The 25,989-nt window shown below is 35.6% G+C and overlaps 1 protein-coding gene across 3 annotated transcripts in view; it reads right to left on the reverse strand.

Moving 5' to 3' along the window:
• Lrrtm4 (leucine rich repeat transmembrane neuronal 4) overlaps nt 1-15,257 on the reverse strand; it is a 923,255-nt gene extending 907,998 nt beyond the window's left edge. The window contains exons 1-3 of one of the 3 annotated variants that reach the window (XM_008852697.2): nt 14,932-15,257; nt 14,610-14,692; nt 11,248-12,794 (exon numbers count right to left, since the gene is read on the reverse strand). In XM_008852697.2, coding sequence (XP_008850919.1) covers nt 11,248-12,794; nt 14,610-14,613 — 1,551 coding nt within the window. In that variant the 5' untranslated portion in view covers nt 14,614-14,692; nt 14,932-15,257. Of the gene's footprint in view, nt 1-11,247; nt 12,795-14,609; nt 14,749-14,931 lie in introns of those variants that run through there. The other 2 variants (XM_008852696.2, XM_017803064.2) reach the window with 2 other exon arrangements.
• Between the last annotated feature and the right edge of the window lie 10,732 nt (nt 15,258-25,989).

Below are 25,989 nucleotides of genomic sequence, written 5' to 3' on the forward strand. Positions count from 1 at the left end.
TTGCATATACAGAAGAACCAACACAATCATTTTGAAGTATATGTGGAATTTAATGTTTATAGAACTGGTCCTCATTCATAAAAAGTAAGCGATATTAATGTTTAAAATTTTGATTCTGAAGCAAGAGTAGAGTGAATATGGGCAGTTACAGAAAGTACAGAAATGACTTGTATCCGTTGAAGTTTTACGCTATCAGGTTAACAATGTTGGAAAAATTGTAATTTAATGAGAAAACCAAATTAGTCTCTGTTTTCTATCAAATGGTAAAAAGAGTTCAAAAGAGATTATCGGCTAAAATGTAAAACTGAATGGGTAGAGAAAATAATCAAAACATAATGGATGCTACTTATATCACTAATAGGAAAGGCTAGTTTTGAAAACTGCTGCTAATTTTTTTTTTAACTCAAGTGCTACTCATAGGGTTCAAAATAAGAAATTTGATAATGAAACATGTAAAAAAATCCTATTAATTACATTAAATCCAAAAAAACAAGTCAAGTGTAGTGATGCATGCCTGAAATCCAGCACTTGGGAGGCAGAGGCAGGAGGATCAGGGCTCCATAGTGAGTTCAATGCCAGACTGAACTATGTAGACCCTGGATCAAAAAAAAAAAGCCTAAACTAACACTGAGCATTAAAAAAACAAAATCTATCAGCTTAGAGGAAAAAAATCTAATACAGTTGATACATATGTGGAACACTCATGAATCGCATAATACAAAAAGCCATATATACGTATAATGTAATTTTGTAAAATCAACTAATTTTTTTTCTCTTTCTAGCCATATGTTTCCTCTGTTAGGAACACATTTCAATGCAGAGGTCATTAGAGAAATATTTAAGAAAGTGAAGAAGATTATCACTAATGTCCCTCAGAAAATAATTTTTAAGGAAAACATGACATATCCTACTGCTGTCATTAAATAAAATATATGCAATAAATCACAAAATGTGAATGCATTTTAAAGGGACAGCATGCAAATGTCAAGATTCTAATATCAGGTTAATATGACATATGACACATATGTGTCCTCATCCACCTGCACATATTATAGAAGTAAATATGGCAGAATTCTTAGAGTATTATCTCACTATTAAAATATTTAATAGCTTTATTTAACACAAATAACTTCACCTTTTCAACATTGTAAAATATTTCTAAAGAAGCATTCATTTATAAAATTATAAATAAAAGCATTAATTTAACTCATATAATCATACTGCTCATATTTCTGAATATTGTATTTGATATAGAAACACTAACATTAATTGTTCAGTAGGAGTAGCATACATTCAGTCTGATAATATTGTATAATAAAATAGTTTAATTTTCAGAGAAGTTCAATGAGAATGAGAAGAGATATATTTTCTTTCTATCCCAATAATCCTAATACACCTTGGTATCTGGTAGATGATAACAAATTCACAAAGAAAATGTTATGCCCAAGCTGAAGGGGAAACATACTGGAATGTAGATTTAAAACTGACTCTTACCACAGAAAAATTTGAGAAAAGACACAGTATTTGTGGACAGAGAGAGGATTTTGAGTTATGGAATTCACAAATTTAATAGTTAAATTTTAACTTCTCTTGCCTTTCAAATATCAAGATTAGGATCTAAAAAAAATTTTTTCTTTTCTTTTTAAAATGAAAAGAAAAAGAAATTCTAATTTCAGTGCTAAAGACTATGTTCCAATATGGAAAAGGGAAATGTGGCCTAGAAGAGGCTAATGATGATCCTGTGGTTGCTCTTCTCTGCTGTTTAGAATTTGCAGTAGTAACAGCTATTGTCAAGTCATAATCTCTAAATACAATAGGAACAAAGTTTCCATGGGTAGCACAAGTCTCATGTCAGCACTCCATTTCCATAGACATGGTGGGCAAAATTTCAAGGACAGTAAAACAAAGACTCAAAAAGAATGACCCTCAAATACAGCAGCTAGTGGGTAACAGTGTCCCTAGACATAGTCTGTCTCCTAAATCTTAGTTTGTATAAGCAGAAGAGCTATAGGCCAAATTATATAGTCTAACTGAATCCCCCAAAGAGAATCACATTTGTACAATCAAGTCCCAGCCTTGAGCCAGTTTACAAATCTAGAAGTCACTGTATGAAAGAAAAGTCAGATCCCCTTGAGGAAGAGCTTTGATACCATGTGGTTCATCTCTTTTTTCCCCAGCATCCCGAAGGACTTCACCACAGTTAAATGAGGTGACGTCATTGAGAAATGAGGCAGTCAGGCTTTTGGAAACAACTGGGCATTGCCTCTGAAATGACAGACATTCCTAGAAAATTAGGATCCAAGACAAATGTGACCTTCAGAATGAGGATGCAGTAGCTCATGACCGTTTCACAGGGGGTCCAACGGGACCCCAACAGCATCCTATTGTTATGTCCCTAGTTAAGCAATTCTGATTGACAGAGACATACTCAGCAGTGTGTGGAATTCCTTAGATTCTGCTCTTCCCATCATAAAGAAACACTTGTCATCTCCAGAGATTGTACATTTTGCTTTTCATTGTTCTTTCTTCCTTTGTTTCTCTCTTTCCCTTCTTTTTCTCCCTCCCTCTCTCCCTTCTTTCCTTCCTTTCTTCCTCTTTCCTTCTTGCCTTTGTTATTTTAGACATGTTGCTCCTGCCAGGCAAGAGTACCTGAAATTCACATGCAACCATGAATGGCCTTGAACTCCTAATCCTCCTGCCTCCACCTCTGTAGTTTGCCATCAACCCTGGTTCATGCAGTGATAGAGATGATTGAACCCAGATGCTGAACCACCACTTTACCAAGCAGAGTTACCTCTCTAGTCCTGAAAGTTAATTTTCTTTGTCTATTTGGTCTTTGTTAAGGGACTTTGCCAGTGTTATATACTCTGTTTAATGGCATTCAATATGATTATAGAAAGGAGTCCTTGGGGACACATAAAAATGTTATTTGACCTCAAAATATATGTATGGGGATTAAAAGTTAAAATGAGACAATATATATCTGTCAAAGTAACTTTAATTACATTCAATAAATATAAAGATATATATCAAGAATGAAATATGATATGTGCCTATTCTATAGGTATAGATACATTTATGGAGTATAGATATATATACACAGTCATGATATGATATTATACACATATCAATGATTTAATCAACAAAAGATTGCTTATATGAAGATGATGCTAACACTGACAGTGAAGCCACCCAGTTTGTGTGCACACACTGTGATGCATGCATAACAATGCAATTCTCCCTTAGGAAACATTTCTCAGCAATTTGTGCCTCTTTATAGATGTATGAATGATGTGGGTAGTCTATTAAACTCTTAGTATGTGTAAGTGGAGAATAAGTTCTAGGCCAAGTTAACGAAAATCTCACTGAAATCACCAAGAGATCATTCATTTGTGGCCCAGAATTATTGCATTTTCTTAAAATTAGTCATTAAATTTTAATCAATAAGAGATAGTCCATGTGTTATTACAAAACTCATACCTATGATTATAAATATTTGGGGGATTTTATACAACTCTCCTTTCCTAGGAAAATAAACCAAGGCAATACTTGATGAGACTGGGGATTTATGAGTTGTTTTTAGAGGTCATTTATTTTTAGAGCTAGTACCAATAAAAGAATTATAAATATTGCTTTTGGAGCGAGGTGAATACAAAGCTCAGCCAAAGAAATGTTTTGCAAATCTTGAAGCATTATTAAATACTACCATGCCTGTACCCAAACTAAATTACAGTTTAGACAGGGACAAAAAGATCAGGCTTAGTTTAGTAGAAATGTAAGCACGATACTTGCTTCTATATCCTGTAGTATTATAGGCATCATAACAATTAGTAATACATGGATAGCAATGTAGCCATATTATATTTAGAATTTTTCAGTAGACAACAAGGCTTATACTTAATAATCATTTTTATTTCCAGTTTACCAAGCTTTTTATAAAGGAGTTCAGAGAGTTTTTAGATAGTACCTCGTTAATCATGTCAGACAGTAACTTGGAAAGTCATTATCCCAGTTCAATAGATAGAAAAATTATATCACAGAAAGGTCAGTTACATATTTACTTGTCCAGTCTTGGAAAAGCAAAGGGAATGAGTCTCAAATCTGAGACCTCTTTTCACCCCTTGATCTAAAGACTGGACCAGTGCAATACTGGGCCATGTTGTGGTTAGACATCACTCTGAAGCACTTTATAGTTGGCCTGTCTGCTTTTACTTTTATAGAATATAATCACAAGAAAAAACTCAATTTTTCATCTGTTGTGATCACATAAAAAATGTGCTGGGATTTTTAATTTCAATGTCCATTTGTTTAAGTCTTTGGAATTGCTTGTCAATTGTTGGTGTCAAATTAAAATGGTAAATATCAAAGTATGTGCCAGTAAATTTGTAATGTGATAAATACACCAACTTAGGGTTTTATTTGGACATGATGAATTTATCACATTAAATCAGAAAGACAAATAAGAAATTAATTTTTTGGGGTCTTTTTTGAGACAGGTTCTCCCAGTAGCCCCAGCTAGCCTGGAACTCACTATGTAGACCAGGCTGGCCTTGAACTCACAGAGATCCGCCTGCCTCTGCCTCCCAAGTGCTGGCTCAAGAAATCAATTTTTAACAGTTTCCATTACCTCAAACATATTGATCACCAGTAGTTAACAAGAACCCATGTTGCAGTAATGATAACTGGAGAAAAAAGAGAGGAATGGAAAAGTTCAATATAAAATTTATATTAAAAAATGTTTGTTTATTTTATTCCAATCTTATTCATCAAATGACATTGAACTCACAATGAAAACAAGTAAACAAAATTGTTACTCCTTTAAAAGGAAAATATACAGAGAATGTTAATTAAGGAATTTTGCTTCTCTAAAAAATATTTTATATACTAAAAGCAGTATCAACGTGGTATAATTTTGAACATTAAAATCACCATGATGGAATCAAATGTAACTACATATATCCATTTTGAAATGTATGTTTTACTTAGAGTTTAAAGAACTAGTTCTCTTGTTTCATTCAACTCAGTTTGTCTACTTTGAAATGTTCAAATGAATACATTTGTCTGTCATTTAAGTAGGTGAGATTTGAAGGTCCCAGTCATTGGGATATTGGGTACAGAGAGCACTATGAATTTATGGCGGCAGTTTGAAGCTTTTTGAAGAGTTACATAGTGAACAATCTGTTTCTTGAGTTAGCATTCAGTGGTTTTCTTTTAGACATGCTTCTTTATAGTTTTTTGGCAATCTACATCTGGGTAACTTTTACATTCCCACCATTTTCATGATTTTTCTGTTTATCTGTTTCACTGTTACTTTTCTACCAAACTTTGTGTATATGAATATTGCAATGTGTTCAGTGACATGATTCAGTTGGTAATGGTGCTTGCTACCACCCTGATAACCTGAGGTCAATCGCCCTCACATGGTGGAGGGAGGGCACAAACTCCCACAGCTGAGCTCTGACCTCCACAATGCACTGTGATGTATGCACAGATAAACATACATGTACACAATAAATAAATGTAACAAAAATGTTTGAATGTATTTGATGAGATCAAATATTTTTCTTCAAAGGAGTAATCTCCCTTATTTTCTCTTGTCAGTTAATATACTGAAGCCTTTGGCAGAGTTGTAAAGGTGGCTTTGCACATGCTTAGCACATAATCATTTAAAAAAAAAAAAAAGCTTTAATATCACAGAAAACACTGTGATTTTCTCAACCTTCCTGAACTTCCACTTAAAGCTTTAATGGCTTTTGGAGATCTTGAGAAAAATAGTCTCATAATTTTTCTTCCCTCTTAAGAATAGTGAGATTGTATTAAAGTGACTCAGTGAATGATGGTTCTTCCAGCACTATAAAAAGCAATTTTAATTTTTAAAGTATATTCAACATCACTTCATACTTTTGCCTAACCAAAAGACATACTAATTTTTCATAACTCTCCATGTCTGGTAATGTATAAGGTACAACTTTCCCCTTGACTTAGTGAGTCATGAAACTCTGGGGACTTGAGATTTCAGATGAGTCACCAATGCTGATGTTAATGAACAACCTCTAAAGTGTGAAACTATCTACAAAGGAAATTCCTGAAAAGAACAGAGGTGATTAGCTTTTACCTTATGTAAAAAGAAAAATCAAGAAGAAAGACTACATTCCTGCATGAGTTACTTATGTGACTCAAATCTACACATGCTTAAGACCTAAGATTCCTCAGTGTGGGGTATCAAAGCAGAAGCCATGCTTCAGATCTTATCTTGAGAAGCTGATACCAGCTAATTCTAGAAAAAGAATTGCACCATTTTTAGTCAGTTTAAAAATCGCTCCTGAATTCATCATGTCAGACCTCAATGGCAGCTGTCAATCCTCACCAGCACCGTCTTCAAGTCTAATAAAAACGATGTTCATAAGAGATTTAAATTGAATCAAGTCAGAAAAAAAATCTATTATTTTTTAAAAGCACTCATATTTTTTAGTGTTTTCAAAATAACTACTTAGAAGAATATGAAAGAATGTACAGGCATGCACGCCTGCAGCCTGGATGCCCATGCCTCTTAATTTGTATTGTATGTACTTTTCTTCATAAACAATGGGAGAAACTCTATGACTGTTCACTGAACACCTGTTTTCTAATAATTCAAGATACTTTTATTTTCTCATTAGCAAATAAGTAAAAATATTTCCGTTTCTTTCCATGTCTCATTTTTCTGGATTTAATCCTGTACATGAATGACTGCAAAGATTTTTCAAAATTTAGCAACACAATCTGAAGACACTCTGAGCTGGGAAATACAATGCTTGTTGAATATTCTCATTTGATTGATGGGTCAAAAAGAAATGACTAGCTCCAAGTAATATCTAAATGTCAGTAAGTCATTTGGTGTAGGTTTGACTACCTTAGATTCTTTCTCATGAAAAAAAAAAATAGGTTATATGATATAAACAATCCATAGTTTTTAGATCTAATAGAATATTTAAGAACTATATTTCTAACAAATCCTGGAAATTCTAATACACTGCTATTTTCACTATTATTACTTTCAAAATGGCATTATCTCTGATGAAAAATATATTTTCCTATTTCTATTTCTTATCTTTTCTGCCCTGGGCAAATATATATAGATAGATAGATAGATAGATAGATAAATAGATAGATATAGATAGATAGATAGAGATATATGCAAACAGACACAAAAATACATCCAAGCCAATAAATACACACATACAAATATTCTGTATGCAACTAGATGAACTTTTGATTATAACATTTCATCATGACACAATTCAAGCTATCTAAATAAGACTGATATTCTCTATAACTATATTGGCAGGCAGTTCATGAAACCATGATCCTGGGCCCTCTTTATCTAAGAATCTACTTTCAATATATATATTAAACATTATAGTCTTTGGAATTCCATTTAGTAATGTGCAAAATGCCAACTTCAGAAGCATTGACAACTAACATTACATTTAAGTAAACTGGCATACCTCCAATTATTAGAAGCAGCCAAAACAACCCAATGCAAAGCAGTGAAATATAGGGGCACTAACTGACAAGATACATGTTCTTTTCTTATACTTATTCCAAATTATGTAATTGAAGTATCTGGAAAATGCATGTCTCTGTGATCATCCGTGGAGACATTTCTCTTAGTGGCAGCACTGTTAGCACCATGGGATACTTCAAGCTAAATTGCCATGTCCACATTTAAAAATCTTTGGTTGAAGACTCTTTTTAGAGACTATTTTCTTTCTTTCAATGCTTCAACAGTGGTACTGTTTAAAGATGAATAAACAAAATGTGAAAGAAAACTAGAAATGCTTTCTTCTGTCCTGTATTCATGTAGGCTAATTTTAATAAATGTCTTGTTCATTATCAATTTTGAAAATAAATCTTAGTATAGCTAGGCATTTAAAACTTTGTCCATTGAAATATCTAAGAAGAAAATGGTATACATAATTATATATTCATAATTCCTATAATATTTTTCATGAAATAAAATTGTGTTTCACAAGGTATTTTTGAAAATAAGAATTTGCGACTTTATTGGTTTTAATAATACCTTATTATGTTTTAGGAATAGGTGAATCCCATTAGCTTTGACTCCTTTTTTCAAGTACTTATTAAAGACAGGCAAATTAAATGATTCTGTTCATCCAAGCACACTGACCCACTAAGAGTATGATGAATGATAGGTATGTATTTGGTATATGTGCTCCATTAATCATATTAATTATACATAGCTCTCTGTTGTATTCCTATTTTATATACAGAATTTTACTGCCTGTGTTATTAAAATATTATTTCCTGATATATTAGTATGATACATACATATGAATTCTTCAGAACTTCAACTTGCAAAGTATACAGGGAATATACATAATTTGTGAATGAGGAGCTTTTGAGCAGCTGCTCACAGATGCCTTTCCAATGAGAGATTGCAACATTGTAATTTTACTATTAAACAAACAAAATTTATATTTCAACCATATTAATGTATGGAACTGAATACATAAATTAGATAGAAAATGAAATTTTCCAACTAACACATATTTTTCAAGGCACTATCTTAGAAATTTAACAGTGGCTGCTGTGTTTTCTAATGAAATACTTATGGCTTTAATGGATAGTGTTCATTATTTTAATTTAAAAAAAATCACCAAAGTGTACGAAAAACATGTAAATGGTTGTCTATGTTTCTGCTGCTGCTATTTTGATTCATGTAAACAATGTCAGGCTCAAAGTCAAAATACATTAACTCTTCCTAAAATATCATAAAACTGGAAAAAATACTTATTTCATTTCTTAGATCTGCTTTATAAGGAAGTTTTCTTTAAAGGATTACTTCTTGATAACAAATTTTGTGACAATGAATTAAGGAGTTTGAGGAGTTGCCTAATAATTTCTCAGAATTTTCTTTTTCTACTTTTTATAACCATTTATTACTTCAACACCTGAATTTGTTATCCAAAATAGGAGTGCTAACTATGTTGTTTAGATGTGCATAAGTTTCTGAGTAAGATAATATTTACTTAAGTCTATTGCAGCTTCACCTTGGCAGATGGAGGCCACATTGTGAAACGTATGTAGCCTACTATCTTCCAAGCTATAAGGCATGGAGACATTGATCTTCCTTGGTAGCTGTCATTTGCCTCAACAGCATCATTGCAGCATTTAATGAAGTTATTTATTATTTAGTGCCTCAACAATCCATTCATTCTCAACGATGCTGTTTTAATCCCTTGTTCATACAATCCTCTTTCATAGCACATATGGTGATCTGTATTTTAATTTGCATGGATTTTAGAGGTAAAACACCTTTTATTTTTCATCATAGCATGTCTAGCATGTTTAAGGGAAACTATATGTGATTTAAGATCTTTAGAAAAGTTTCAAAAACCTGTTCTGAAGTTCTCCTTCTTTGAGAGACTTTCTTCTTTCTTGGTGATTCTAATAACTAAGAATCACCATTCATCCCAGAAGTCCAGAGAAAATGATCAAATAGATCTGGATTTTCCTTTGGTTTTTATGTTGCTAGGCTCTAAAGTTATCACAGATATAAGTAGGAAGATGAAATTGCATTGTATATATTCACCTATATTGTATAAATACAGGCCTGTAAGAAAAACATCAAGCCTTGTTAGACTTTCATAGAAATCTTTTATTCTCTTTAACTTTTAGGGAAATTGTTTATACAGGTTTCTCTCAAAGATTTATTATCTGGGATCATGTATTTCATTTTCAATGGTACATAAGAAAAGAAAAAGGAGAAAGTGAACTCAGTGAGGAACAGATCAAATTGTCCAAATTATACTAAGTTGGAGATCATTTCAATTTCACCACAGTGTCTGAAAACATTCTCATTAAGAACTTCATTTAGGTCTATGGAAAAGTTGGAGTATGTATTATCAAAGAACAAGTCATGTTTTCTAACTGTAAACATTAAAAAGGGCAGTGTCTTTAAAATGCTCATTAAAACTCTGTTTTGAAAAAGTCATCATCTAATATCAGATGCTAAAAGAGCCAATTGCCAGAACACAACCTCTGTTCACTAATATATTGTAGTAACAAAGCCCGGCAGTTGGGCATTGCACAGTATGACCAATTTTATCAAGAGAAGAACTTAATCCAGTATAACTCAATGACAAGATGGAAGTGGGTGACTATTTTTCTACTCATGACATGTTCTGATAAGTGACTTTAAAAATTAAATACTCAGAAACTGGATGGAACTCATTCTTACAACAATGAAAAGAATACAACAAGAAATTTAAACCTTCATTTGAGGCTATTACAAAGGGAGAAGACCCAGGGTAAAACTTACTCTTTTATTCATAAATATTTGCATCACTTAGTATTGGATCAAGTTAACAAGCGTCCATGTCATTTCTTATGGGGATTACAGAAAACGTGACAAGCAGTCCTTGCCATGCTTGTCATTATGTGACTGCTAAGTCATCCAACTACATCTTGACCTTCTATTAGTTACCAGAGGAGCAAGCAAATCATAGAATTTCAGTTTCATTCTAATTACACACAAATAGCCAGCACTTAAGACCTTTGAAAGTTGATCCACATCCCAGTAATTTTTTTTAAAAAAAACAAAGTAAAATAGAAAGAATCATTAAAAGCATGACACAATTCTATAGTACGCCTCAAACATTCTCTATGCTGGTATATAACACATAAAATGGCATGTGACATGGCTGTGACTTCCCAGTTGCATGCTTTAATTCAAACCAAAAATTTACAACGAAAAAAAATCAAACCTTGGGTCAATTGCTCTTTGGTTTAAATCATCATTATCTCCTGAAATTTTGGTTAACTTTCTTAGTTTTTTAAATTAAGCTGACCCTTCCATCTTTTCCTCATTCCAAAAGTCAAACACCAAGAACCAGACATAAATTTCAGAATGAAAAGTTTTGTTTGTGAGTATGCATGTTTCCAAGTCCAACCCCTGCATACAAACTGTTAATTAAAAAAAAAAAAAAAAAAAAAGATGTTTTAACATAGTATTTTATTCCAACTTAATCTCATCCTCCAATGAACTTCTTTCAAGTTCAACCATTAAAAACAAGTCAATTTCCTGGTGGTTGTAATTTAATTAAGCAACCTTTCACACTGAGCAAAACCCAAAAGCAAAAGTGTCCTTAATCTTTCTAGTGATTAGAGACACCTCTAGAGCTTCAAACATTTACCTCTCCTTCCCCGCAGTAGAAATGGTTTTAGGAGGATCATGGTTCATACCTCACACTCCCTGGAGCCAGAGATGGTATATGTGCAGGGCCCAGATCCGTTAACTGATAGATCCATGGTCTCAGAGTTCGTAGGCTTGTAGTCCACATAGTACTCCTGTAAAGGGGAATTCATTTGTCTTTCAGACTCCCTGGCCTTTTTCCTTCGTCTCTTCATCAGAGAATGCTGCTGAAGTTGTTTCATGCTGGCTGGGTAGCGTTTCCAGGACACATAGATGACCAGGAGGATCATAGCCACCGAGAGGAACAGAGCCACGCTCCCAGCAATAATTTTGTGAAAGGAAACGTGTTCATATTCTTGGTCTGCTCCAGGAATCTGGAAACCTGGGGATGGGCTTGCTGCTTCCAGAGTGGGCGCCATGCCATCGGGTTTGAAGATGCTGGGTTTGGGGATGATCAAGGGCTTCTGAGGAGTTTGTGGTGCCAAGTGTGATCTTTCTGTGTTGAGCACCTGGACCTCAGAACAAATGTTGTACGTCTCAACTGCATCACTGACTTTTTCCCCCTGTATGTGCTTAGGTCCCGCACATATCATGGTGCTTTCTTTATTCCCTTTGAAATTCTTCAGCCAATAGAACAGAGGACAGATGCTCCGAGTACATTCCCACATATTTCCAGATAGGGTGATGGATATTAAGGATATCCATGCATTGACAGTCTCTTGTGAGACGTTGGTGAGCTTATTGGAATCCAAATTCAATTTTTGCAAATTGGGGAGGCATTTAAATGTGCCCGGTTCTATCCCTTGAATGTCATTCCCTGATAAATCCAAGTTGTGTAAGGAACTCCATGTCCACGTCAAGCCTTGACTAATGGAGCGGATCCTGTTCCACTGCAGGTAGATGGAGCGCAGGTTGAAGAGGCGTGGGAAATGAGCAAAGTTAATCTTTGAAAATTGATTGTGCTCCAGATGAAGTTCCTTCAGTTTCAAAAGGCCAGCAAAAGCATTTCGGGATAAGCTTCTGAGACGATTGTAACCCAAATCCAGAAAGTCAAGGTTCCGACAGTCTTGAAAGACTCTTATAGGGACGGTCTTTAGGGAGTTGGACCGCAAGTGCAAAATGATGAGTTTCCGAAGGCCTTTAAACTGTTCGGACTGCAGCGTCTGAAGTTTATTGTAGGAGAGATCCAGGTTACGGAGATTGGGAACTGGGTGAAATGTTTTATTGTGCAGATAGGTAATTTTGTTGGAGCTTAGAATTAATTCTTTCAGTCTGCGGATCCCTTGAAATGCATCTTCATCCACGGAGCTAATGTAATTATGGTCAAGATAAAGCCATATAAGCTGGTTAAGGCCGGCAAACTGATTGGATTTGAGTTTCTGAATGCTGTTGAACCTTAACGATAAACCTTGTGACCCTCCAGAAATGTTTTCTGGGATGTCAGCAAAGGCATGGGACTCGCAGTAGACAATCTTGCCATCGCACCTGCAGTTCTTTGGGCAAGCTCTCTGAGCCCCAGTGAGCATAACCAGCAGGAGGGTAGGAAATAGCACCAGAAACACAGTCATGCCTTTCAGCTTTGTAATGCGATGGAAACCTGAAACATCAAAGAGGAGACAGATGCACACTGTGAAGCAGCAACAATACATCAGCACCAGCCCACAAGATAGGGGGCATTCTGTCTAGTGTAGAAATCAGACAGTACACTTAAAAACATGCTGCAACATTTTATTGCCTTCAGTGTCCCAAGCCTCCTGCTTAAATTTCATTCTTTCTTCCTTCATCTTCAAAACATTAGAGTGCTGTATTAACTATAAAAAAGCCTTTCTGAGTTTTAAGAGTTCTTGTCTGTCTCAACCCTGAAAAGCCTTCTTTGTAGTGAATGCTGACATTTTAATAATGATAACATTTGGCTAGTCACTGTATTGAATGACAGTACCTAAACGAAGTTATTCACTACCTTCTGATCTGGGCAAAATTGTGACTTAGGAACTCTGGTATACATACATCTTTCCTAGTTGTTCAAACAGACTGTGATTTAGCAAAAGAGCTTCCGGGATGCTGTCAAAGTAATCCAAGTTTGTTCGGCCTCAAATTACATACTTACTGCATACTAGGATGGCAATGTATGAGCTCTGAAAAAACAACATGAGGATTTGTGAAGAAGCCCATGGCACCTGGTATGGAGACTCCAAACAGCTGCTCTCAATTGGTTAATATTCATTTAATATCGCATATCTTTGTTCACTGACCAGGGATATATGAGCTAAGACAGGTGATTACAGACCCTGGCACAAATTAAGATGTCAAATTCTTACTAAGTGCAGAATACAAAATAATCATGCCAGTAGGTTGTTATAAGCTGTTATTTTACATATAGTCTCTTTTGCAAATTTGAGATCTAAACAGAAAGAGAACACTAACCCCCTCTCTACCATCCTGACCTACTCAAACCTTTCACTGACTTTTATCACCTCCCCTCTACCTCTGTTAACTTCAGAAAGCCTGTAAAGTTGAAACCTATTCACATGGATGCTGCATTTTCAAGTAACTGGGTGTGAGGGAACTTCTTTTCTCTGGTCAATGGTCAAGAGTAGATATATTATTTCTTAACCATAGAAAAACAGAGAAAGAATTAAAGCATGCTACAGTTTCTTTTTTTAAACATTCATCTTTTTAACTAAGAGACAATCAGCCCAAACCCCAGCCTAAAAATCTTCCCTCTTCTCAAAGAGTTCTTTTTTTTTCTTTCTCTCTCTCTCTCTCTCTCTCTCTCTCTCTCTCTCTCTCTCTCTCTCTCTTTTTTTTGGTAAATTTAAAACTCGATCTTGCTCTCTGTCTTTTTGCCAGCTACAGACTCATTGAAATACATCCCAGCTCTCCCAGACAGGAGAAAGAGAGGGGGAAAAGCCAGTCACACTTGAAAAAATAAGACTGGCAAATGACTACTGGAAATTGGGAAGGTGTATTCAGAATGCAGCTTCCAAGACTGAAGAAGCCCAGGGTGCCACCTCTGATAAAGTGAGGACCCCACCCCTGCACACACGCAGCCAAGTGTTAACAATCTTCCTGACATCAAAGGGAAATACAAGCGTGGCTAATGTTATCAGGAAAACGAAGCAAACACGGTATTTATTTCATACTCTGTTCCCAAGCTGTGGTACACAGACGCTAGAGATGATCTTAAAGCTTTTCCTCTAGAGTGTGTTTAAGTCCGCGTTACGCATTTATGGATTTAAAAAAACACACACTGCAAAAAGAAAAGGCTCTAAAAATATAATAGCAGCTACAGTGGAAGGCTGCTGCTTTTTGCCTGTTTCTTGGTCTTTTGGCAGCTAATGCTAGGGACTGAGGACTGGGGGCGGGGGTGAGAGGATCAGCTTTACTAAGAAGAAAACAAAAGTTCGCTTACCCATCCTTTGTCATCCAAATTACGTCTGCCCCCCTCTCTCAGCTTTCTTCTTATTTGGTCTCTCCGGTAGAAATCACCACCACCTTCATGACACAGTGCAGCTGTCATTCAAACCATTCTGAGCCCGCATGTGAGCCAGCAGCCCCATACAAACTTCCCCGGAGAGTTGCTAGAGACTCATCAGCAGTAAACTGGCAGTCTGTGAAAAGAGCTACAGCCCATCTCGGAGGTAACCAACTTCTCTGTAAAAAAAAAAAAAATTAAAAAGAGAGAGAGAGAGAGGAGAGGGGAAAAAGGAAAGAAAATAAAATCTTCAGAATACCTGGCATTCCTTACTGAGCTGGCTTTTACCATTCCCAGATAAAGCAATTCATCCTCGGGATTTTTTTCAGTCCTTGAAGCAAGCAGGCCTCCTGTGCTGTGTGAGACCCCAGTTTAAAAGCTTTGCGGGCTAGGTTTATCCATTTAGCTGGTCAGGTTGAAAGTGTTTTGTAGCTGTGCTGAGAGGCAGCCCTTGTCTAATTCAGAAGGCTTCCCAGAGACTGATGGTGCTCAGAGCTTGTTGGTGCTAATGCTTGAGTTTGTGATACACTGAGTGCCCTCCGCTGGAGAAAACAGATTGCACATTAAAGACGGGAACAAGTGAGCTTGTCAGTGGTGCGCAGCCTTCCCTTGCTCAGAAAGGGAAATTAAAGGCACAGCATCACTTCCTCCCCCATTTCCAATAATATAAATTATGAAAAATTTATGCCAAAGTTTATGCTTCCCAGTGGCAGCAAATACTGAGTAACATGCTGGGTCTCTGTCTCTTTCAATGTTCTCTGATTAGTAGTTTTTAAAAGTTGCCTTAACCTGAAATTGTTTTCTGCTTGTCACAGGTGATTGCTCATGTCATTTTCAATGACAGAAGTAATTTGAGTTATATTTATGATTGTTGTTCGTTTGTATTCATTTACATTTTTAAGGAAACCACATAAGGAAGCAATTGGACTTAGCACAGGTAACTTTACAGACAGCTGCATATGTCAATTTTAAGTCTAATCATTAAATTTTCAGCCTTTTGCCAATGACATATATCCTGTTTGTCATTGTATAAGTTTATTGAGCAAATAAGACTTTGTGAAACTTTATATATGTCATGCTTTAGAAACTATATCATTTTAGCAAGATTAGGGGTATCCAAATCCAAAAGTTAGAAAGAGTTGAATTCTAGCTTGTCAGTCTTTGTCACTTCCCATGGAACTCATCCCCATTTATAAGGAACTTCTTTCTTCTGCAAATCATCTCTTGTGATGTACAATCCAGAAAGAAACATCAACTCCAGTCAGTCCTGTATTAGCATGATATTTCTCTAAAATTTTCAGAATATCCTGAAAATAGGACTGATGAAATCACAAAATACCCGAGACATAAAATTTTTAAAACTTTGCACACTCTCCTAATACCTGTAATGAACGTTTAAAACATAATAATAGAGTACATTCTCTACATTTTTGTTATTTGTTAGTTATCTCACAATTTCCTGGCAGATAATAATTTTTAGAATAATCTAGAAAATGAACCAATTCAAGGAGACTTCTAAGTAAAATTGCTAACCTAATTTAGCAGGTGTGAGAACTTTCTTCAAATGAATTTTACATAAACATCTGGAATTACTGTGGATAATGGCAAATGAATATTTTTAGAAATATTTTGATTTTTAGATTATCTGATCAATTATTAATAATTAAAGGTATAAAATTAGGATATGAATAATACACTTAATTTGACTTCAATTTAGGACTGGGAAGTCACATACAGTTGTCTAATTATAAGATTTCTCAAGGAACAGAAAAAGGGATAAACCATTCCCTACAGATATCTCTTACCATTCACTGATACCTGAGTTTCTATTTTTAAATATGTATCTGTGGCTTAAAGATTAATACCTATTAAAATGGAAATACATACCACAAAAGGCAATGTTAGTATGGTTACAGAAATGAAATAAATCCACGGAAATGATACACAAATAATTTGTTTAAAATATTGCAGGGTAGGGGCCTGGAGAGATGGCCCAGCAGTTAAGAGCACTGTCTGCTCTTGCAAAGGACCCAGGTTCAATTCCCAGCACCCACATGGCAGCTAATGACCTTTCACAACTCCAGTTCCAGGGGATCCAATGACCTCTTCTGACCTCCCTGTGCACTGCAGGACACAACGCACTCATACACATAAAAAATTTTTTTTAAGTATTTCAGGTTACACGAAGTCAAAACAAACAACTCACATAATCAGTGGGAGAAGATCAGTTAAGAGAAAAATAGTATATTCATGTAAAAGAGCATGCTGCCAGTAAAATGGAAATACAGGTTTTGATTGGCTGACAGGAAATTATGAATCCTCTATGTAGAGTAGAATGAGTCAAATCAGAGAACTCAAGTTCTAGAGAAAAATGAAAAGAAGTGGATTTATTTCCATGAATATTTTCATTTGCATGGGGGTGAATTAAATTGTTCGGAGAAAATTTCTAGTGGAAGATAGAACTGGGATGTATTTGATATCATCTGTTTTGGTATTTTGTCTATGTTTTCAAATTTGTCATCTCATGAATATGGAGTTAGGCATGATGTTTATCCACATATGTGTGTAAGTTTTCTTTTGTTTCTATCCATAACTTAAAAATAGGTTTTGATAGTTGGCTGGGAAAAAAAACCTCAGAATGTGACCCCCATTTGCGGTATTATAATTAGCTAACATGCAAGATGCAATTAAAATATGAAAGTCTGGTGCTGGAGAGATGGGTCGGTAGCGAACAGAACTGGCTGCTCTTACAGAGGACCGAGATTGTTTCTCAGCATTAACTTCAGATAGCAGGAACCTGTAAGGTCAGCTCCTGGGAAACTGAAACAGGGAGAAAGAGGGTCACCTAGAGGGTTGGTAGTCTCATTCATAAAAGAATTTAAGAATGGACACAAACAGAAGCTTTTACAATGTTATTAGAATCTTGAAGAAAAATCCTCAGGGCAGGCAAGGTGGTCATCTTGGCAGCTGCCTTGAGGAGGTGAATAGTGTGGGAAGAAGGAAAAAAAATTATGGAAGCCGTGCAGGTTGAGAGCCCGCATAGAGCTCAGACACGTGGCTGACTGGCAGCCCCATGGCTGGGAGAAGGAAACGTTAGAGAAAAAGTAAAGAAATGCAAGATGATAGGGGCAGCCCAAAGCCTTAGAGAAAGCACGTTTAGTAAGAAAGGCATGGAGAAGAAAAGGGGAAATTACACTTTCCTGAAGAGTTCCAGAAAGCGGACAGACTTACGGACACCTACGTGTCTGTGGCAGGTCTGGAAGTTCTGCAGAGATCTGTGCTAGCTCCAGGCAGGAAATATTTGCCACCTCATTAACACACCAGATGTTTCGCCCATCTCTTTAGCATAACTTAAGGTGAACCTGCCTTCCTGGGAGTGGTTCTATCACCAGGTAATTGACCAGTGAGACTGGAAAAGTGGGTCTTCCAACAGATAAACTACACATTTTTATAGTCTGGACTAGTTAACTTTATGGGGCTTATTGATACTCTAACAAAATGATCCTGTTTTCTGATTGTGAGGGCATCTATACTCGTGTGTGCACACACATTCACAAACACACTCACATCTACACACACATGCACACAGTTTACAGGTAGTTAAAAATAAACTTTAATAAAGCTATATCAGTATCTAATGGCTACTAGCCAAGTATGCTGGTACAATCTTGTGATCATAGCACTTGGGAAGCTGAAGGAAGTGCTTGAGGCTACCCAGGCCCACAAAACAAGAACACAGTCTCAGAAACATAACTAATGCTCCCTGAAGACTTAATACACAGTGTCACTACACCAACATTATAATTGTGTAACAAAAAGCCTGACTCTTAATTATTTAAGAGTAGGCCCAGTTTCTGAGGGCCCTCAGTCCCCCAGCTATCCTTGGAATCATCTATCTTCTGGAACTGTGTCTGGAACTCGGTCCTGGAACTGTTTCCACTAGTCAGGCCCCACCCATAATTTTACTCAAAATGGTTTCTTAAACTTTAATTAAGGAAGTACAAATTTGCCCCCCATCCCATGACTTAATGGACCGTTCCATCTTTTCATCCGTAGTTCTAGACTATCTCATTCTCCCAAGGTCATGTATCCTTCCTACTCTGTCTTCACTGTGTGCAGTTGCAGACGGTTGTGCTGCCTTTCAGTGCTCTGATATGATAATTATCTTTTACCTGCACACATTCATTATCTCGTAGTGTGGAGTACAAGCTGAGGAAGCCAAGGAAATGAGATCAGGTGGCCACGACACAAGACTCAAGGACACATGATTTTGCTTTGTGTTAATTAAAAGTCATTATTCCAGATTATGTCCAATTTATGAAAGTCATTTCTACACTAATACATACTGCATTACATGGGTACTGTATTCCATGCTATTTTTGTAAAAGTTGTTCAAAATGAAAGAATATAATCAACACACTATGGGGATATAAAGACACTTGGGAGTATGGTAGAAGGCATTCTGTGGAAGATTTGCTTCAGAAAACACACACATACACACACACACACACACACACACAGAGAGACACACACCATACACACTCCCTTCACGGAAGAGAAACTCTTGCATATCTTACTTTCTCTGAACCTTGAACACTTTCTTCTTTACTTTCTCTGTTCCCTTGAATTTCTTGATGTCTGTCCCACAGTGAGCCAACTATGGGAATTTGTCTGATTCTTGCTGGGGAAAAACAAAAGTAATGGGTTTCCCAGAACAAAAATAGATTTAGGGTTGTATTGGAAATACCTTTCACTTTCAGCATTTATGTGGCTAAAAATGTGAATAGGCCTTTTTTTACAGAAGAAAATACGGCTATATGGGAATCCAGCTTGGAGCCATTTCAAATCCAGATGAGACTCCCAATAGAAAGAGTTTCTGTGAATGCTTTGCTAAAGCAAATAGAAAAATAAACAAAAAACAAACAAGAGTTAATCAACTGTGGGCAGGCGCCAGAAAACCGCCCCAAAGCACGGGTGGTGGTGACCACTTTCTTATTCATTATTTTTAGTTAGACAGGGGTGGTTGGTACTGGTTTATTGTTCATTACTTTTAGTGAGGCTGTTAATGAACTATCAACGCATCCAAAAATAAGGGAAATATTTTCCAATATTTCCTAGGCTTATATATTAAAACTCTTTACAATAGTTCCAATGAGCCCAGGAGTCTCATGGGAAGGTCTGAAGCAGCAGTTTGTAAGTGTGAGAGGTAATTAACATGAGAGAAACTAACTACATACTCTCTTGTTCCACAGTAGATGCCCACCTGCAATTGATCCTAAGTAGAAACTAAGGAAAAGAAATAGCTTGACTTTATAATACAATATCTCCAAAAGTTCTTCATCCACTATAGCCCAAAAAGACAAACCTCTGATATAAAGTATAAGATTTTATTCAGAGTGCGGACCCAACGCTTTGATTTACTAATGGGACTCCGTGAGCTAAAGAGATAGCAGGAATTTGATGTTCTTACCTCAAAGGCCATTCGGTGATCTCACCTTCTTAACTTCAAATGTAACCTGATAGGAATAACCCCAATACAGAAATCAATGAAACCTATAAATTAAGATAATTATGATATAGTTTATCATTTTTTGTGTTACATCAGCTAATCAGAGAGTCTCAGGGTCAAAAATCTGTCTCAAAATCAAGATGAATGGTTCCTAAGAAACAGCACTCAAGGGTGACCTCTAGTTTCCACACAGATGTGCACACATGTGCATAAGCATACAGATGAGCACGGATTTATACACCCTGCACGTATTTGTGCAGTCATATATACATACACATATACATATATACATATGTGTATATATATCAGACAATATCAACGTTAGAATTATAATGGGAGAGTCAGTAAATGCTCGTGACCTTTCCATGATGAGTATGTCATGCATGTCTTACTCCAAAGTATATGTACAAGATAGATAAGTATTCTATCACTAGTAATAGTTTTAGAAATAAATGCTTATTGTGGCCTGTCTTGAGGAATCCACTTCTATCCTCTCTCAGAAATAAAGATTAAAGAACAACACAAGATCACTATTAACACTGGTTCCTGTGTAAGCAGGAGTCTCCTTCCAACTCTGCCACTTCAGTGCTTATGTTTTCTTTTTTATGAAATAATCCCACAATATCCAACCATTGGTATGTATACATCACTCTTAAAGCTATAGTACCAGTTTGACAGTGCCATATGAGATATGTCTATACACATATGTTTTATATGTAATATGATTCTATCAAATTATAAGTATAAATGCATTAAAAATGAATGGGCCACTTAGTAAATCAATTAATCAAGTGGTCTTGCAACCATCAGTAAGTCAATAAGCCAAGTGGATAGTTACTATTAATATTATTAGAGCCAATATCATCATTAATTCTTTCCCTCTTTCCTAAGATATTACTAGCTTGCCCCAATTACAAGCCCACGTTAAAAAAAATTAAAGACACAAGTGAAAGATAACTCAAATTGATTGAAGATAAAATTGTATATTAGCTCAGGTCAATGAGCATTCCAAGGAAATATGGAGCTTGACCTAGTGACCACTTAGATCATGTTATCCGGGTCCCTCGGATCCATTCCTCATAATTCACTTCCAACACATTATTTCTAACATAATTATTTTTTCAAATGTAGCCTGGTGACTCAATACCATAACATCAGCACAGAAGAAACTGAGGCAAGGGGATTGCCACCAGTTCACCACTCACCTGTGCTACATAGTGAAATGCAGAAATAAAAAACTAATACATAAAAGAACAGAAAAGAAAAAAAAAACTTGTTCTGGGAAAGACCCTGTAACTTCTGTGCCATATATATTAGAAAATCAATAAAAATCTCTTTATATGCAGTGGCTCTAGTTCCTATCCCCACCCCTACACCTTCTTTTCTTACACAAAGGCCTTTCTGTGTCCAGAGAATTGAGATCTCTAGGGTAGATCACTTACAGCTCATAGAGTCTACTCTCCAGTGAGACTGGGCAATAGCTTCCAAAAAAACATGGATTGCAAGTGGGAAGAAAATAAAGATGCATGAAAAATTCCAAAATATGAAGTCATAATTATAACATATCTATCCTGCCAAGTTTCACGTCGCACCTAGGTATGGATCAACAAAAACCCACAGGCAATGAGCAGCTTAAAAAGTGCCATCACTATGCCAAGAAGGTGCGGTGAAGAAAGTGTATCACTTTCATTTTCTTTTTAGTAAAGCTCAGGATCTTAAAGCTATGTTCAGATATTAAATTTCAGGGGATTATTTATTTTAGCTATCAATATGAAAAATTCTCTCTAACCTTCTTGTTAAATATTCCTAACTTAACTTTGTAAATAACAAATGAATAAAACTGTTCCTTCACTATCATAGTCACACACTAGCACACACACAAACACACACACAACATATGCTTATGCTTTTACTCATCAACAAACATTTTAATTATGTTCTTATTTCAGTTTAACATGAAGAGAATCTCAAATTATCCTTTTCCATATAAATCCCATATTTTCCCTCTCCAATTTATTGATTATAATTTAACAACCTTTTATTTCTACTAACAATGGTAATTAGCGAATCAACTTAATAAAAATTTAAAGAAAAATAAAATTTTATATTGTGTTCAAATGCATTTAGAAATCTTGGCATCTGTATTCTAAACCTTCAGTTTCAAAGTATTAATTATTAGCCTGGCATTGTGGTGCACGCCTTTGATCCCAGCATTCAGGAGGCAGAGGCAGGCAGAGCTCTGTGAGTTCAAGACCAGCCTGGTCTATATAACAACTGCCATGACAACTGAGGCTACAGAGAAACTCAGACTCAAAAGAGTTAAAAAAATAAAGAGTTCAAAGTATTAATTGTTGATAAGACATTGTTCATATTAATACATCACTACATATAATATGTTATTAATAAGACAATGTTTATGTTAATGCAGTCACAGCAATCTATTAAGGTTCAAACATATAGAAGTAAAGTCCCTATCTCACATTCTTAATCAAACAAATAAACAGGAAAAATAGATAATATATAATAATAAATATTTCACAATTTCAGAGGAGGTAGTATTATGGGGGGAAACTGATTATTAAATTACCAGGAACCAAAATAATTATATGATTTAGAGATTATGACAAATATTAATAAATGAAAAATAAATTAGTGTTAAGGACAACAGGATATTAATACAAGAATATTTTGGAAAAGCATTTTTGAAACTGATCTTTAAAGAGTTATTAATGTATCTTCAGTTCCTGAGGAGGTAGTATTATGAGGGGAAACTGATTATTAAATTACCAGGAACCAAAATAATTATATGATTTAGAGATTATGACAAATATTAATAAATGAAAAATAAATTAGTGTTAAGGACAACAGGATATTAATACAAGAATATTTTGGAAAAGCATTTTTGAAACTGATCTTTAAAGAGTTATTAATGTATCTTCAGTTCCTATTTTGGAAAATGAATAAATTATCATGGCTTTTCTAACCTACACTTAAGTGGGGGATAATAAGGAAAAAAGGAAGGAACAAAGAAGTACATATAAAAACAAATATTAGGAGCATAATTCTGAGAAAGACTACTGCTTGACTTTTTCAAAGAAATATAAGAAAGGATGGAATAAATAAAACAGATGATAGAAATAGACTCATAGATGACAAAATAGTGGAGATATCATGGTTCAATATAATTGTTGTGATTAACACAAAAAATAACACATTAAAGTTATGGGTAGAAGATTAAAACAGAGAAATAGAATCTCAAAATTATATTCAAGTCTAAATCCTAAATCTAGTAACATGATGGGGCTGGAGAGATGGGTCAGTGTTTAAAAACGGTATTGTTGCAGAGGACCTGGGCTCAAATCCCATCACCAACATGGCAGGTAACAATCATCTATAGCTCCAATTTTGGGATTCGATACCCACTCTGACCTCTGCGTATAATGCACAACACAGGTGCACTTACATACATGCAGGAAATGCATTCATACAAAATAATAATAAATAAATAAAATACTCAAAATCTCATAGCATGAAAAATAGAATCTCCCTGTATGTGTCTGCTGATATATCATCGGATAATCTCTTTTTTAGTTGTTAAGATGTGTTATTGTATATTCTGTTTCTGCTCCATGTCAAATGAATGGAGAGCAAAGATTTTCTCTCATTCTGTGGAAAATCCTTGCTCTGCTGATCGTTTCTTTTGCCATACAGAAGCCTTTTAAACTGAAGGAATCCCCAATGGCAATTGTCACTTTCACTTTTAAATATATTTAAATGAAAATAAAATAGGCCTGAAAAGAGATTAGTCAATCACATAAAACTATAGGTTATGAAATTCAATTTGAAGGCTTTCCTGTGCATAGCATATATACTCTTACTATCACAGAAACCTATACACAGAAACTTATGATACTTACTTAACTGAAAATACTTTTCATAAAGTAGCACACTGATGCTTTAAAATTTTTTATTTATTATTTGGGGGGGTGCTGAAGAGATAGCACAGCAGGTAAGAACACTGACTCTTCTTGCAGAACACCGGGGTTCAAATCCCACCACTCACATGATATTTATTATTTTTATTTCATGTGTATTCATGTACTGCTTACATGTAGGTAAGTGCACTCATGTCGTGCAATGCCTGTGGAGGACAGAAGAGGCCTTCGGATCCCCTGGAACTGGAGTTGCGGATAGTTGTTAGCTGCCATGTGGGTGATGGGATTTGAATTCTGGTCTTCTGCAAGAATAGCCAGTGTTCTTAACCGCTGTGCCATCTCTCCAGCCCCTACACACTGATGATTTTTTAAAAATTATACTTGAACTTCTTGAATGGAGTGACACCAGATAGGCTGACCAAACTCCAGTGGATGAACTCACACTGGGTACACACATCTGGGACACATACACTGGCTACTTACATCTGGGTACACACACTTGATTTAGTAGGACTGCCCATATATGACAGAATGCATGAAATTCTGTGGATGGACTGTGGGGGAGTGGAGACAGGGGAGGGGTCTAATTATGATTTAGGTGTATTATATGAAATTTACATTCAATAAAATTATACACTGAAAAACTTAGTTATTAAGGACTAATTACATACTAATATGCTTTAATGTGCTTCACTGTGACATGTTCACATGTGCATGCATAGAGCTTTGGTCACATCTCTCTTCCCCACTGCCCCCCTTTCCCTTTTTGCTCTTCCCTCTGTTTGGTACACTTGAAAATCTTAGTAGTCTCTCAGGGCTGGAGAGATGGCTCAGCAGTTCAGAGCACTGACTGCTCTTGCAGAGGACCCAGGTTTGATTCCCAGCACCCACATGGTGGCTACAAACCGTCCTTAACTCCAGTTCCAGGGGAATCCAAAGCTCTCTTCTGATCTCCGCGGCATTGCATGACACAGGTCCACTCACCCCAGGCAATACAGTCATACACACAAAATAAAAATAATAATAAAAAATCTTAGTAGACTCTCTACTATTTGCTGATTAGAACTTCCTCTCTCTTTTAAAATCTGATTCTATATAAGAAAGAAAACACCTATTATTCTTTCTCTAATTGAATATTTCATCTAATATGATGATGTACATTTCTATACATTTTCTACAAAATACATTTTTTTCATTATGTTTGACGTATATATCATTGTTAACAACGCACTATAGTTTATTTATTCATTCACCTGTTACCAGAACCTGGACTGATGCAATAACTTACAATTTTGAAAATGGTGTTACCATAACCATGGACGTGCAGACATCACTACTGTAAATTGACTTAGATTGTTTCACGTATATCTCCAGGTAAATACCTATATCCTATAATCATTACATTTGAAGCATGTGAGGACTCCATTCTGATTTCCATAGTGGGTATACTAATTTACATGGCCATGAATAATAAGTAATTATGGTTTCCTTTTCCACCCTACATACTCACCAGTGGGCTTTTTTTTTTTCCTGGTTTATGATGATAGCCAGAGCTGGAAAATGATTTAGTAATTAAGAGCACAGAGGGCCCAGGTTAAGCTCTCTGAACCATATCAGGTGGCTTGCAACTGCATGTGACTTCAGTTCTAGGGGATCTGATATTTTCTTCTAATCTCCACAGGTACCTGCAAGTACTCTGGTCCACATAACTCATGCAAGCACTTTCATATACATATAAACTGAAAAATGACCTTTAAAAAAGATGATTACCACTATGAATGGGTGAGGTGTAATCCCTGTGTAATTTTGATTTTCATTTCCAAAGCTTAAGATAGTGAATGTTTTTTCCAGTATTTATTAACCAGTCATACTT

Source organism: Nannospalax galili, unplaced genomic scaffold, assembly GCF_000622305.1.
Source record: "Nannospalax galili isolate Female #2095 unplaced genomic scaffold, S.galili_v1.0 scaffold446, whole genome shotgun sequence".
NCBI lineage: Eukaryota > Metazoa > Chordata > Mammalia > Rodentia > Spalacidae > Nannospalax > Nannospalax galili.